This window comes from Oryza glaberrima, chromosome 1, assembly GCF_000147395.1.
Source record: "Oryza glaberrima chromosome 1, OglaRS2, whole genome shotgun sequence".
Lineage (NCBI taxonomy): Eukaryota > Viridiplantae > Streptophyta > Magnoliopsida > Poales > Poaceae > Oryza > Oryza glaberrima.
Genome location: NC_068326.1, coordinates 7,166,419 through 7,183,013, shown reverse-complemented (window position 1 = coordinate 7,183,013; position 16,595 = coordinate 7,166,419). Strand labels below are relative to the sequence as shown.

At 47.9% G+C, this 16,595-nt stretch overlaps 1 protein-coding gene across 1 annotated transcript; it reads right to left on the bottom strand.

Annotated features, from left to right (window-relative positions):
* Window positions 1-13,434: 13,434 nt before the first annotated feature.
* Window positions 13,435-14,324, bottom strand: LOC127760056 (monothiol glutaredoxin-S3). The gene has a single exon (XM_052284268.1). The coding sequence runs from the start codon at window positions 14,223-14,225 to the stop codon at window positions 13,815-13,817; it is 411 nt and encodes a 136-aa protein (XP_052140228.1). The 5' UTR covers window positions 14,226-14,324; the 3' UTR covers window positions 13,435-13,814.
* Window positions 14,325-16,595: the final 2,271 nt, after the last annotated feature.

Genomic DNA, 16,595 nt, shown 5'->3' with positions numbered 1-16,595 from the left:
ACGTGATGTCCGATGGCCTGAGAGATTCCGACCCGGAGCAATAGAAAAATATGATGGGAGCACCGACCCAGAGGAGTTCCTTCAAGTCTACTCCACAGTACTCTATGCTGCCGGAGCAAACGACAATGTGTTAGCAAACTATTTACCAACCGCGTTGAAGGGTTCTACACATTCATGGCTGATGCATCTTCCTCCCTACTCAATCTCTTCATGGGCAGACCTGTGGCAACAATTCATCGCCAATTTCCAAGGAACATACAAGCGCCACGCGATCGAAGACGACCTACACGTGTTGACACAGAACTCGGGTGAATCATTGAGGGAATACGCTTGACGTTTCAACGAGTGCAGAAACACAATTCCTGAAATCAATGCTTCTGTAATTCGCGCCTTCAAATCCGGTGTCAGAGATCGCTACACAACCCAGGAGTTGGCGACAAGACGCATCACAACCATTCGGAGATTATTCGAGATCGTTGAGCGATGCGCCCACGCTGATGATGTGCTAAGACGCAAGAACGATAGGCCGAAGACCGGGGGAGAGAAGAAACCAGCCACGGACACATCTGAGTCAAGCAAGAAGAAAAATCGCAAAAACGGGAAAAGGAAAGCTCAAGCGGAAGTCCTCGCAGCAGAATACGCGAACCCTCCCAAACGCCCAGACCCACAAAGCAGCAACACAAAGAAATCATGGTGCCCCATACACAAGACGGACAGACATTCTCTGGAAGATTGCCTTGTTTTCAAAAAGTCGCTCGAGAAGCACATGGCATTTGAAAAAGGCAAGCGAGTACGCGTTGTCGAGACGAACGAAGAGACGGCTCCTCACGAACCGGACTCAGCGTATCCAGACTCCGACCTCCACGTCTCACACATCTTCGGCAGTTCCACAACGTACTCTTCCAAGTGAGAATACAAGAAAGTGGAACGTGAAGTCTGTTCGACGTGGCAGGGGGCTGCACCCAAGATGAAGTGGTTTGAGCAGAAGATAGAGTTCTCGGAAGAAGACCACCCCAAGACCGCCGTTATCCCAGGACGATATCCGATCGTGGTCGAACCCACTATTCGGAACATCAAGGTAGCGCGAGTTCTCATTGACGGTGGCAGCTTAATCAATCTTCTTTTCGCCAGCACTTTGGACGCGAGGGGAATTCCGCAAAACGAGTTAACACCAACTGATCAACCCTTCCATGGAATTACTCCCCAATCATCGTCCAGACCTTTGGGCAAGATTACATTGCTCGTGACTTTCGGCCAAGCCAACAACTTCCGAACAGAACAGATCACCTTTGATGTTGCTGAATTCGATACAGCTTACAACGCCATCATCGGGAGAACTGCACTTGTGAAGTTCATGGCCGCATCTCACTACGCATATCAATTGCTTAAGATGCCGGGACCGAAGGGAACAATCACTATTCAGGGGAACGCAAAGCTGGCAGTGCAATGCGACAAGCGGAGCCTCGACATGGTCGAGCAAACGCCCAGCCCACCCGCCACGACTGAGCCACCCAAGAAAGTGACCAAGACAAACAAGACGCCGAAACCAGACGGCACCATCAAGATTGTTCCACTCTCTAGTGCCAACCCCGATAAGACCGTCAAGATCGGGGCGACACTAAACGAGAAATAAGAACTTGCGCTCATCACCTTCCTCCGCGACAATGCCGATGTGTTCGCTTGGCAGCCGTCCGACATGCCGGGGGTCCCCAGGGAGGTGATTGAGCACAAACTCATGGTGCGACCCGATGCCAAGCCAGTAAAGCAAAGACTGCGGAGATTTGCACCAGACCGAAAACAAGCCATACGAGAAGAGCTCGACAAACTTCTCAAAGCTGGCTTCATCAGAGAAGTACTTCATCCAGAGTGGCTAGCCAATCCAGTCATGGTACGGAAGGCCAACGGAAAATGGAGAATGTGTGTCGACTTCACCGACCTCAACAAGGCATGCCCCAAGGATCACTTTCCACTTCCTCGAATAGACCAACTGGTGGATTCAACAGCCGGTTGCGAATCATTGAGCTTCCTCGACGCTTACTCTGGCTACCACCAAATTAGCATGGCAAAAGAGGACGAAGAGAAGACAGCATTCATCACGCCGTTCGGAGTATTTTGCTATGTTAAAATGCCGTTCGGACTAATAACAGCTGGGAATACTTTCCAGCGCACGGTCCAGGGCGCACTTAGCAACCAGCTTGGCAACAATGTCGAGGCTTACGTCGACGACATCGTTGTCAAAACCAAGACAGGCGACTCATTGTTTGACGATCTGTGGGAAACGTTTGACAACCTCCGACGATATCGCCTCATGCTCAATCCTGAGAAGTGCACGTTCGGAGTACCGTCGAGCAAGCTGCTCGGATTCCTTGTCTCTGGCAGAGGGATAGAAGCAAGCCCTGAGAAGATCAAGGCAATCGACAACATGAAGTCGCCTACAAGACTCAAGGAGGTACAAAAGCTAACCGGATGCATGGCAGCACTAAGCAGATTCGTCGCTAGGATGGGAGAACGAGGACAACCTTTCTTCGCTCTGTTGAAGAAACAAGACAAATTTGTATAGACACGGGAAGCCGAAGAAGCATTCTTTGCACTCAAGCGCTACCTATCAAACCCCCCTGTACTTGTTGCTCCCCAAACTAATGAAGAATTATTCCTCTATATTGCCGCCACGCCACACTCCGTTAGCACTGTCATTGTTGTCGAGAGAGAGAAAGTATAGCGACCAGTTTATTACGTCAGCGAAGCTCTCCACGACGCAAAGACAAGATACCTACAGATCCAAAAGTTGCTTTACGCAATCATCATGACATCAAGGAAGCTATGCCACTATTTTCAAGCCCACAGAGTCACAGTTGTCTCCTCTTTCCCTCTCGGTGAAGTTGTGAGAAACAAAGACGTTGTCGGCCGCATTGCGAAATGGGTAGTCGAGCTGAGCCAGTTTGATGTCCACTTTGTGCCACGAACAGCCATCCAGTCCCAGGTACTCGCCGACTTCGTTGCTGATTCGACTATGCCAGATAACAAATCAGACAACCAAGGTGACAATGAAACATGGACAATGGCATTCGATGGGGCACTCAACAGCCAAGGAGCTAGGGCAAGATTTGTCTTGACGTCTCCCTCCGGAGATCAATTCAAGCACGCAATCCACCTCAACTTCAGGGCGACCAATAACACTGCAGAATACGAAGGACTACTCGCCGGGATACGAGCTGCAGCCACACTTGGGGCCAAGCGACTAATCGTCAAAGGGGACTCTGAACTAGTCGCGAACCAGGTACACAAATATTATAAATGCTGTAACTCCGAGTTATCCAAGTATCTCGCAAAAGTCAGGAAGCTAGAGAAAAAGTTCGATGGGATCGAGGTCCGACACGTCTACAGTAAGGACAACGTCGAGCCAGACGACCTAGCACGACGTGCGTCCAGACGAAAATCGCTCGAGCCCGGCACTTTTCTCGATATCTTGACGAAGCCATTAGTGAAAGAGGTTAGTGGCGAAGTCAGCCCGAACACCCCCGACATTAGCTCAGAGGTCACGGAGGCAGAACGCGCCGTTGCCGACATCGAAACCACAGACGACTAGCGCGTCCCACTAATCAAATTCATCAGCAGCGAGGAGTTGCTCGAGGACGATACAGAAGCCGAGAAAATAACCCGTAAAGCAAAGATCTACTGTATGGTCGGCAACAATCTATACAAGAAAGCGCCAAACGGGGTACTTCTCAAATGCTTCTCGACCGACGACGGCAGACACCTCCTCCTCGACATACATGAAGGCATATGTGGGTCACACGCCGCCGGTCGAACATTGGTCGGCAAAGCTTTTCGACAAGGCTTTTTCTGGCCAACCACCCTTAAAGATGCATGTGACATGGTCCAGCGATGTGAAGCCTGTCAATTCCACAGTAAACACACAAAGCTACCCGCGCAAGCGCTCCAGACTATCCCTCTGACTTGGCCATTCTCGTGCTGGGGGCTAGATATACTTGGGCCATTCCCACAAGGACAGGGCGGCTACAGATTCCTATTCGTGGCGATCGATAAATTCACCAAATGGATCGAAGCAGTACCCACGGGGGAAATCAAGGCCGACAACGCCATCAAATTCATCAAAGGGATATTTTGCAGATACGGACTACCACACCGCATCATAACTGATAACGGCTCCCAGTTCATCAGCGCTGATTTCCAGGACTACTGTATCGGGCTGGGGGTCAAAATATACTTCGCCTCGGTCTCTCACCCTCTAAGCAACGGACAAGTCGAGAGGGCAAACGGCATAGTACTACAAGGGATGAAAACCCGCGTCTACGACAGGCTCATGTCACACAATAAAAGGTGGGTTGAAGAACTCCCGTCAGTACTATGGGCCGTACGCATCACACCGACAACGTCTAATAAGGAAACACCCTTCTTCCTCGTGTACGGCTCTGAGGCCATGCTCCTAGGCGAGCTACAACATCAGAGTATACGAGTACAGAAGTACTCCGACGAGAACCAGGAGGAGCAGCGAGATATCGATGTAAATCTTCTCGAGGAGCATCGGGAACGAGTTGCCATCCGAGCAGCCAGCTATCAACAGACCCTCCGCCGTTATCACGAGAAGCGCATCCATGCACGCATACTTTCGATCAGCGACTATGTCCTCCGACAAGTTCAAAGCCAAGCAGGGCGAAACAAACTCTCACCTAAATGGGAAGGACCTTACACGATCACACAAGTCTTGCGGCCAGGCGTATTCAAAATCGCAGACGGCAACGATCGCGAATTAGCAAATTCTTGGAACATTGACCAACTACATAAATTCTATGTATGAGTCAATATCATCCATACCTTTAAGCACCCTTACAGTATCAATAAAGGCTATTTCTACGTCCATATCACAATCAACGTGTTTCGCCCGATGATCCCTCACTCTGATGACACCTAGCGTTGAAACCTATCCTTATATCCCTTTACGCCGTCTCGACAAGGCCTCCGAGGAACCTAAGGGATCTTCGGCTGGGAACGCCCAGAGCCGATAAGGCCTTGTCAGATCCTGTAGAGATGAAAGACCATGTAAGATCTGGTCGTGTAAGAGTTCTCGCCGTGCATATTAACCAAGCCGTGAAATCAGAAATCAACTTTCCATCTTCACGGCTGGGGGCTAGGATCAGAGCTTATTCAACCAAGGCAGGTCAAAGGTCCAAGAGCCTTATCCTCCGAGAAAATTCCTCCGACGACAAGGCTGGGGGCTAGGGAGAGTGTACGACTCAAACGGCTGACTAAAGTCGTTAACTGAGAACGCACTCTTACACATGACATCTAGAGTAAGAGACATTTGTCAAAGATAGATTTCTTTATTCACAAAATACTCCTTACAGTTTTTTCACAAATCTTTCGCTACATTACATCTTTTTCCTAAGATATTTGTCACAGGGTACGAGTACTACCAAGAGGGCCAACGCCAGTTCATAGACTGGAAGATCTTTTCGGCCAACGGCGACATTGACCTTGCCAGATGGTCTATCTCCGCCGGAGTCCTCCGAGAACGAGAAAAACCCTCACGAAGGTGTTCGAGGTCCAGGTGCGGGCGATGATCTCGTAGGCAAGCCAACACGTGCCCCCCGGCATACCGGCTCGATCGACGACACTCCTACTTCAAGGCCTCGTCGATACGCTTGTCGATTCCATCGAGTTGGGCACAGGCCCCATTAAGCCACGAGATGTACCCGGCCGCTGACTCCTTGGGATCTTCGCGGACTACTCGAAGCTCCCTACATACTCTGGCCATGGATGTGCAGCAACTCTTCAAGTACGAGTTAAACCATACCTCACGGCCTCGGAGCGTTTCCACAGCCTGCTCATTCGTCACGGCCAGCATGGTTCTCTCGAGCTCCGCCACTTCAAACTTCGTCTTCCAGTATTGGATACGACGATCTTGGCTAGCAAGGGCACCCTCGAGATCTGCTAAATGTGATAACCACTAAGTCAAGTTGTACATCTCTTTCGGCAACATGGCTGACCTAGTCAGGTGGGCATTAAGGGGTGAAGGGACTATTAACCTGAGGAAGTCGTCGCCATCCTTCCCTCTATATCAAGGGGTTGATCCACATGGTCAGGCGAGACGTGTGGTTCGAACTCGAATACCGGAATTACTGCCAATGACTCGGGCTACCCACGCTGCTGGACATCCTCGTCATCAGTATCTCTACAAGAGGACAAAAGTTCCCGAGGTCAGCATACTAAAGTAAGCCGGGATAGTAATCGCATGCACAAAGGCGGTCAGAGTTCAAGTTTTACACATTATCTAGGAAATACAAGAAGTCCTACTCTTCAAAAAGGGGGAGAACATACTCTCCCAGATCACCGACTTCTTCCATCACCTCCTTACGCGTGTCGCTGGCCGCCCCCTGGTCCAAGATCTCGCGCAGATCAAGTTCAAGACGTGACAGCCTTACACATGCGAGGACATGACACGCCCCGGTGTAGATTCCGTTTGACGTCTCCTCCGCAATCCTGGCTGCATGCTTGGAGGGGATTTCCCCTATTGCCGTCGCCAGTTCCGCGAGAGAGGAGGTCAGCGAAAACTCATCGGGATTCGCCGGGATCGTGGACGTGACGCCGCATTCCCCGGCGAGCTGGAGAAGGCCGGTGTAGGTGACCCTCAACGAGCCCCGGATCTCAGATAGGTTGTTCCCGAGTTCCGACATTCGGTCCTCAAGCCCCTTCCGTTGTCGCTCGTTGCCGGCCGCCAACTCCCTCATCTTCGTGAGGTCTTCACGGGCTTCAGCCAACTCGCGCACGAGTCTGTCAGCGCGCGCGTTCGCCGTCGCCGCTTCTGACCTCGCCTCCGTAATCTCGCGGCCGATGCCGCGAGCACCGGCTTCGAGGAGGCGCCCCATGTCGACTTGGAGCTCCTCCCAGGTGAGGACTGCAGCTGGCAGATCACGACCTGCCGCAAGGTCGCTGACTAGGCCACTAGGCGTCGCCTCCTGGCTCCCGGCTGCGGGCACAACATCCGTCGAGGCCACGATGGGCGACGCATTAGAAGCTCTTCCGGACTTGGCTCGCGCAGCCTTTGCTCGCGCCTCCCTACAGGACGACCACGAGTCAGACAATAAGCGAATAAGAAGCGCGGGGATTCAAGAATTCATCTACTTACTTCTCGCCGATCGTCACAATGCGTTGTCATCGTGGAGGTGGGGAAGACGCATCCGAGGCCTGGAATACAATCAACGCAAAGTAAGGAAAAATCCTTCTTGCTGCATGATTTAACGACAAAATAAATTACCGAGGGGGTCGACACCTTGCGAGTTGTCCGCTTACAGACGAGAATTTCCTCGGCTTTGTCGGAACATTGCCACCGCTAGTGGTGGCAGCATCAAATACCTCCTTGACGGCCTTCACTTTCAGAGATGACGCCACCTGATGGTCCGCGAGCGGTCCGATAATATCAGTCAAAGGAAGGGCCTACGCTCAATCAAGTCATAAAGTGATTTTGAAAGGAGAATGCGGGATGTTCACCAAATATACTTACGTTGATGGCTTCATCACGTTCCGCTGCCCCCTTTTCACAAAGGGGCACAGGGATGTCACTCGCCGTAGTCGGGCCGCTGATCATCACTTGGCCGACGCGGCGCTCCACGTTTTCGCCGCTCAGACCTGTTAATCGAGAACTAACCTTCGATAAGTCAAGAGGAATGCGGACACAAGTATGTCAAGATGAATGCGAGAAAGATACCCCGAGGAGAAAATCGGGTCGCGTCCTCTGGCCCGGAATAGTTATAAGCTGGATGGGCTCGAGTTTGAAGCGGCTGGATCCGCCTACCAACGAAGTCTGCAACGACTTCATATCCCGACAAACCCTGTACTCGGAGATCGTCGATGATGTCGATAAATGACTGAAGAGAGGGGGTCAAGGGGGGCTTGGCGGTCCAAGACCGAATCTTGTCCGGTTGATCTTCGGGAACCACGAAGACAGGGTTCGAGTCCTTGATCTCAAGATAAAACCACCTATTCCTCCACTTGCTGCGAGAAGAAGGGCACTGGAAGGGAATGTAACGCGACTTCAGGCCATCCCGAAGTCAGAACCCGACGCAACCATATACCCTGTTGGATTCCATCCAACGCAGTTCGTAGTAAAAGCGAAAAAGATCAAGGAAAGGCTCTACCCTGATGTAGGCCTCGCAAAGATGCACAAAGATGCTAAGAAAGGCGATGGAATTGGGGTTCAAATGGAGAAGAGAAAGACCATAGAAATTCAAAACCAGGAGAAGAAATTCGGAAGGAGGAGGGAGAAAACCGCAGAGAACATAATCTTCGATCGCAACCATGCGACCCAAGATGGGCTGAGGATTAGTACCTCCTGCTTCCCTCTCCATGGTTCCACGGCCGGGAAGAGCGCCATCCTCCTGGAGTTTCTTTAACGTTGCACTGGTGGAAGCCGATTTGCCGAGGTCCATTGCTAATCGAAGGTCGCCGGAAAACGAGCCTAGATTGATGAACTAGGGTTTCTTGCGGCGGCGGAGAAGGCAAAGAGTGCTTGCAGGTGGGGTGTGTTTAACAGGTTTACAGACTTCAAAATGGACTCCCAAAATTCCTTTAAATAGGCGCACTACCGACGGTGCGAATTCCAGGGAATAGAGAGAGATGCCCGCCGGAAATTTCTGGTCCCATTACGCGCGGCGGTTTTTTGGACTTTAGTTTAAAATTCGTTCGTGACCGTTGGGCTTCAAATGGCGTGCTCGACTACGGTCTATCTCCGTGGTCCTCGCACCGGGAATGACAACAGTCTCGACACCCGAAGTCGCAAATGGTTGCACGAGTTCATTTTAAGCAGAAGTCAGGGCTACTGTCAGGGTTATGGGTTAGGCATACCCTTTACCCTTCGATATACGTCACATATCGGTATGGTATATCTACACGCATACGGATGCTTCCTGCGTACTCTAAGGAAATCCTTCATAGAGTCTATGGATGGGAAGAATCCTACTCGGACAAGATTGGGTCTTTAATGTATCGTACAGGGTCTGACATCTCCGAGTTCTACTTGGAGACCTCCAGATCTGCGATATAAAAGGACCCCCCGGGGAGGGCCTAAGGCATCGAATCTCAGAGCCAGCACAACCCACACAGCCTACGAAGCCGGAGCCTGCAGGGAGCCAAGTCATCGGGATCTAGTCGAACCAACTCGACTACGATCTCGCCGGATCCGACAAGTTCCCTCTCTTTGTAACCTGTGTTTTCTACCATATAATCCCACATCAACTAGATTAGGACTATTACCTATCAAGGGGCCTGAACCAGTATAATTCTTGTCTTTTGTTTGCTTGATGGCGTACTACGTAGATCCTTGTACCAACGTACCCCAATACCCTCTATATCCGGTCTACGGGTATCACTCGTTGACAGACAATGCCCCCCTGAATCATGCCCGATAGGGTTAGCGGGCAAATCTTTGTGCCCGTACCCCGATGGATACCCGGAGAGCACCCGACGCTGACGATCTGAGAAGTGCCTGTCATTGCTTGCATCATCGCTCGCCGCCGCCGAGACTCTACTGATGCTGTCGATATGAGAGTTGACTACCTGCCGTGGTTGCGTTGCCGACTCTGTCACCTGCTAAGCTCCCCGCCGTCATTGACTCCGCTGGTACCGCCGCTTGCTCCCGCCACTTGCTCGTGCTACCACTGCCCTGAGAGCCACCATTGTTCCCGCTTGCTCGTGCATTGCCTTCAGCGCCATCGTCGTTGCTTGCCCCCGCGCTACCTTGAGCCACCGCCGTCGTCGCTTGCCCGCGCTGCCTCCACATGTTCCTTTGCTAGATGTGCTGTCGTCACCACTGCGTTGAAGTGAGGTGGGATGAAAATTAGGTTATGGTTTGATGTTGTTGGCTAATGGGCCAAGAGAGAGATGAGAATGAAGATATGGGCCAAAATCAATAATACATATATCGGGTCGGGCATGGGTTATCCGCGAGTAAAAAGGTAAGATCCGGCTGCTGCCCACTACATTATCGGGTCTCGTGCGTGCATGCTAAGTCTGTATGCATGTACAAACTTTGTATACACATATATTTTTTCATTTTTTAAACATACATATATAAAATATACAAAGTTTGTATACGTACATATACAAAGTTTGTATATTATATATAAACTTTGTATACATGTATATATATTTTTTATACATCAAAAGCATATGCGAATACATATAAAAAATGATATACAAAATATATACAAAATTTACACATATATTTTATCGTCTATATACGTGTGTGTATATATATATATATATATACACCTCATATTGTATGATACGAAGTTTATACGTACATATGTAAGACATATATACATACCTATACATACTGAGACTAGAGGGCTAGCGCTGGTCGCACGGGCGTGCCGGCGCGATCAGCCATCCCCCATCGTATACCTGGGCAGTGCTGTTAATGTCCGCGAATTAAATTCGACTCATATACGAGGAACCTAATATGAACTTTATTTTCCTGTTGCGAGTCTATCCCAGCCCATGTAAGACGCCCGTAGCCCATATCCTATCTCAAAGCAGTCAGCGCAGGCCCGCATGCTATCGCGACGTGCGTCCTCAATCCCCTTCGCCTTCCCGTCTGATGCCACAAATCAAAGCCCTCATCCTCTTCAGTTCACCGTGAACACCATCTATGGTGGACCGTGCACGGCCTGGCCGATTCCTCTCCAGGAGTGAAACCGTCGCAATCAAAGTGCAGCCAACAAGTGTCCGTGTTTAATTCTTTTCACTTAACGTATGCTTTTATTCTTCAATCCCTGTATATCATCGTTGACCCTTATACTTTTATCAAGTGTACGGACTTACTCCCTCCATTCTATAATAATTGACGTTTTGGACAAAGTTATGGTGAAATTTTCATAACTTTGGCCATCAATAACTTTAAAAATATTTAGTTTAGAGAAACTAGAACAACATATATAGATTTGTTTTTCAAAGCACCATAATAAAAGTAAACATGCATTAATTTATTGTATATATTATAATAGAAAAATAAGGTTAAAGGTATATTTTATAGACCGTGTTATTATTCAAAACATCAATTAAAATGAAACTGGAGGGAGTACCTGGGTTAGCAGCTATCAGCCTATCATGCCCTCACCAATTTAGCACGACCTAGCTCCCTCCGTTCTTAAAAAAAAAAATCTAGTACTCTAGATTCATAGTATTAGAATATGTCACATCCAGTATTAGATTATTTTTTTATGAAATGGAAGGAGTATGCCCCCAAGAACAGGCACTTGCACTTCTGATACTCATGTAGGATGTAGCTTATGACATATACTTTGTTGGTACTTTGTCCCCAGTATACTTACATGATCTTTTTTAATGATTGATTGATCATTTCCTACAACCAGCTCTCATGTATATTACTATCCTATCTAACTGACTATATACACAATGCAGTGTTGGGCACCAAAGCAATATCTGGCCATGACACCGGTTCACAGCCGTCTGTCACTGGCCCTGTTTGATTTAGCTTAGAATTATTATAATCTAAATTATTAGGAGTAAGCTGAAATAAACAAGTAGATTATTACGATAGATTATTATAATCTATAAGCCAGATTACTATAATCTAATAATTCCTATGGATGAGCTTTTTCCAGATTATTAGGTGGTTAAATACCCACTACCCTTAGATGCCTTCAATAATCCAAAGAAACAAACAACTCGCAGCTTATTTTATGTTAGCTTATTATAATCCAGCTTAGAGTAATATGATTTAATAATCTAGATTACAATAATTTTAAGCTGAAACAAACAGGCCCTAAGTAGCTTCTAACTCTATAGTAGATTATTAATCTATTAGTTTCTTTTCACTTTCATCATATACGCGACATCAACCATTTCATCACTAACTTACGCTCCGAGAGCCACCTACAACTTATAACCCATAACTTTTACTCAAATACTCCATTCATAGCAGTTCAATCTAGAAGAGTAGCCCGACTATCATTCCTAGAGGATTGTGTGATAGTGTAGCGGAATACTGAGAAGAGGGTGGAATAATTTAACCCATAAGGGCCCCTTTGAATCGTAGGAATGAAAAAACGGAGGAATAGGAAAAACATAGGATTCTGACAGGAATGTAAGTGTAAAACAGAGGATTGCAAAACACAGGAAAAACGCAGCAATGAATGTTTGATTGGGCCACAGGAAAAACGTAGAAATCGGATGAGAGAGATATACTCAAAGGATTTTTACTACAAGGTTGAACCTCTTGCTAAGTTTCCTCCAAAAACTATATACAATAAGCCATTCCATAGGAATTTTGTAGGAATTGGAAAACTTCAATCTTTTGAATCAAAGGGGTACATAGAAAAATTTCCTATAGAATTTTAATCCTATAAAATTTCTTTTGATTCAAAAGGGCCCTAAAAGTGTGGGACTGCTTTAGCCAGGTTCAAACTAGAAAGCATGGAATACTTCTTCCTTTTTTCTTTTTTGAAAATCCAAGTTTAAAACCAAACAAACTTCTCAGAGGATAAATGGGGTCCTCTCTTATCGTGAATTCATATATTCCTTATGGTGAATGGGGCTATCTCCCGACCGTGGGTAGAGGTTCGTCATCACTCATCAATGAAAAAATGGAACACTTAACAGCATTTTTTTTTACTCGTTTTAGTTAACATATCTTTGTACTTGTTGTGCTTATTGTCTGATTTATGTTAATGCATCTTCTTAATATGTCTTTGAGCAGCTTTGTTTTCGTGCCGTTTCGAAAGGATTTTCATAATAGTAGAGAGCTTTCAGATAGTGATTGACGTTGATATAAATTTATCAACAATACGCACAACAAAAAGTACATTCTAAGTGAAATTTTGATTGGTTGTTGGGAATTCAAATTTAAAACAGGCCAGTTCAACTAAAATTTGATTGAAATTCAGAAAAAAGAAATCATACCATTGAGACTCGAGATTCGACACTCAATCAGAAAGGTGAACCTGAGAGTAAATATGGTTCACTGACAAGTAAAAACACGCCCAATATATAGACTAAAATCATTGGACAGGTTGAGAAGGTTTTACAAAAGGGATCGTTTTGCCCATCGAAAACCGCCCCAACCTGCTCAGAAAAAACCACACCCCATATGTTTTGTCAATAAAATTGACAACCGATCACTGATGAAAACCACCGAAACTCAAATAAAATTTGTCAAAATTTCTAGTTTAACTTCTTCCTAATTCTGAACAAGAACAAGATCGATAAGACTGATAACCACTCAATCGTTGCATGTTGAAAGTCGAGTCAACTATATAAATCCAAGCATCCAACTCTCTCCACGGATAATAAACCCAGTTGTCCATCAACATGACTGGATAATGACAAGCCAACATGTATAGGTTTTGTTTGGAAGAGCTCGAAATTCCAAGAAGTAGCTTGGATCGTCCCGTGCATACCTCTGCTCTCTGACGACCTAGACTGGTGAATGAAACATCCATGTAAACACATTTTGATGTGCCGATCAGAGTTGCATAGATCAACATCAACATGGAAAATACGTTCTTATATCCTGTGGCATGGTAGGGATAAACCAAAGTACGATCTGGGACTGATCTAATCCAATCAAATTCATGATGACCTTGTGAACATCTCTTGATTGATCAACTCTGTTTCTCTGAAGTTTCGAAGTTTCCATATGATCGACGCAATTAAAGATAGAATTGTATCGAGAACGAAGCACAAACAAATCTACAGTTAAAAAAGATCAAAAGGGACATGCATATGTTTTAAGCCTAATGACTCTCTCTCTCTCATCGCTAATGACGAAGATCAACTCAGAGCCACAGGGCTCCTGCCTGCTTCAAGACCGGCACGAGCTCGCCGGCCATGTGCATGGCCATGAGCCGATCGAGCCCGCCCACCAGCCTCCCGCCGATGAACACCGCCGGGAACGCCACCGCCGCTCCGCCGCCTCCGTCGCCCGCCGCAGCCTTGTCGCCGCCGTCCTTGCGCCGGCGGGCCTGCAGCGCGGCGTCGACGAGCGCCGCCGGGTCGGCGTCGTCGCCGACCTCGAGCACCGCCGGGTTCGCGCCCTGCCCCAGCAGCAGGCGCCGCGCGACGTGCGCCATGCAGCACCCGCGCCGCCCCACCACCACCACCGGCTTCTCCTCCACCGCCCTCCGCACCTCCCTCTCCTCGTCGGCCGCCGCCGCCGCCATCGCCGCCGCCGACCTTGCTCCTTGCATTTGGGAGCGAGGAGGGGATCGATCGCGCGCGCGCGGGGCGGCGAGTGATCAGGGCGGTGGTCTACTTGTCGAGGTGTGAACGCGTCGTGGACCGAAGCGACCGCTCAGATATGGAGCCACGGATGGTTTAACTTGGTTAGGTCAGCCTCCTTGTCTTGGTATGCACCAATGCACATAAAACATGGAAATCATTTATTTACTCCTTAATTACTGCTCGATCTGCTTCATTGGAAATTTTTTTTGGAATATATGCTATTATCTGGAAATCCGGCCATTAAACGTTGAAAACACGGAAAGTCATTAAAGAAAAAGATATCACGTTGTGAGAGTGATTTGCTAGATTGATGGACATTATCACACAGGTTTTGTATTTGGGTTGAATAAATATGTATTTTCTTTCTTTTTTAAAAAAAAAAGAATGTGAGATTCAATTGTACAAGTCGATACTACGATGGTCAGGTGCTACTTGGTTTAAAAACAAATGGAATTGCCTAGTTGTACTACATATGCAAGGTCAGCAAAACTGTTGCCACCGAGCACCAAGGTGTTAGCAATCGTCACTGCCATCATCATCAGTTGAAAACTCCTCGTCGTCTACTCGTGTTCGCTCGGCTTGCCTCGGTGATATCCATGTACAGTATGTGTGGTGTGTGTCACATGTGTGTAATTATGTACTACTAGTCCATTCGTTTCGTCATCAGTGATGCGTTCCGATCCATCTCGTACTTAATGACGAACATGTCGTCTTGACTCCACTAGACCCAAAGTACAGATCAGCAGGACCACGTAGATCAATACGTAGACTCTACTTCCAAACCTGAGTACATAATTAGTACTTTTTTTTTCTCTCTCAAACCCATACCGGCCAGTTCAAGCTATGGTACAATAAACACATGTAAAATGTTTGGCAAGTCAATCTTTTTTTTTTCCGAGTTTGGGTCGTGGCAACTAATGAGCAATTACACATTTCCTTGCATAGCTAGAAGTTGATTTTTTTTTTTAATGGAGGGAGTAGCTAGTTTGGTAGCGGAGTCGTTCTTAACTTTCGTTCCCTCCCAACGTGCGCATAACAACATCTTCAACAGCATTTTCAAATCGGACTCTCCAAACACTCATATAGCTAACTCCCCATCTGATTTAGCTAGTCAAACTAGATGCTCACTCCAACAGATTAATGCTCTCCAAAATAACAACGGACCCATATGTCAGCCTCTACTCCTCTTCTTCTCTCTCCCATTCTTCCTTATGTTTCCTTCTTTCCCCTTTCCTTCCTTCCCATCGATCACATTGTTGCCGACAGCGGCCGACGCATGGCGCATGGTGGTGCAGCGACGCGGGAGGTGGAAGGCAGAAGGCGGCGCGGGGAAGTGGGAGGCGGTGTTGGGAGGCAGACGGCGGTTCACCAACGCCGACGCTGCCGAGGTGCTCCCCCTCTCCCCGCCGACCACTCCCCGCAGCTGAGCGCCGTTGAGCTCCCCTCGGGTTGCCAGATCTAGAGGTCGCCGCCGCGAGGTGTTTTGGCTGGCCAAATCTAGCTAGCCAGCGAGCGAGTTTGGCCATCCGGTTGGACAGTCTGTTGGATCTCTTTTTTGTGCTTGAATGGCCAAAATTTGGCTTGGAGAGACTGTTGGAGATGCCCTAAGGTCGTCTGGTCCTTGGCATGTGATGTGCACTAGGGTTCCCGATCTTCCGAAAGGTTCCGATAAACAACGATTTGGGCAGAGTCGCGACAAAAATCGATCCGGCTTCTTGAATGCGCACGCTCTTGAGCCTCGCAATCGTAGCACCACGTCTCCTCTGGTTATCACCCGTGTCGAAACGCGGATGACCTCGCCGAGAAGGCTAATCCCTGTTTGCCAATCGAAGAACACAAACAAGAACGAGATAGAAAACAACCAAAATTGCAGATGAATGATTAAGCTCACGAGTTGGGGTCTTACAAACCGATCTAGCGGCGAAACTGTTCTCGACAGAATAATCTAAGCAAAACCCAAAAACCTAAAGATGGCGGCGGGTACTGATATATAGAGTTTAGGGTCGTGCAACCCCCTCTCGACGCAACCCTAATGGGTTCCAACACGATACACGGGCCAAAGGCCCAAATACGGTGACGCAGCACCGGGACAGATTCTGGACGTCAACTTGTTCGATCAATTCCCATTGACTCGGAGAGAATTTGGATGTGGGACCAAAACCATCGGAAAGGTTATCTTCTTAGCTTTCCATCCATATAAAGAACGCCACAATCCGAGCATGTATGCGACTTGAGCGTCCGTTTTAGTGCAGACTAGTCCTGGACTCCGAATTGCACTCGACGTCGACTTGGTTTGGGCCTCCACCTTGACTTAGACGTTCTTGATGATCCTCCAT

Bases quoted from the DNA above. Each gene is read 5' to 3' on its own strand.
- LOC127760056 (XM_052284268.1), bottom strand. From the start codon at position 14,225: ATGCAAGGAGCAAGGTCGGCGGCGGCGATGGCGGCGGCGGCGGCCGAC.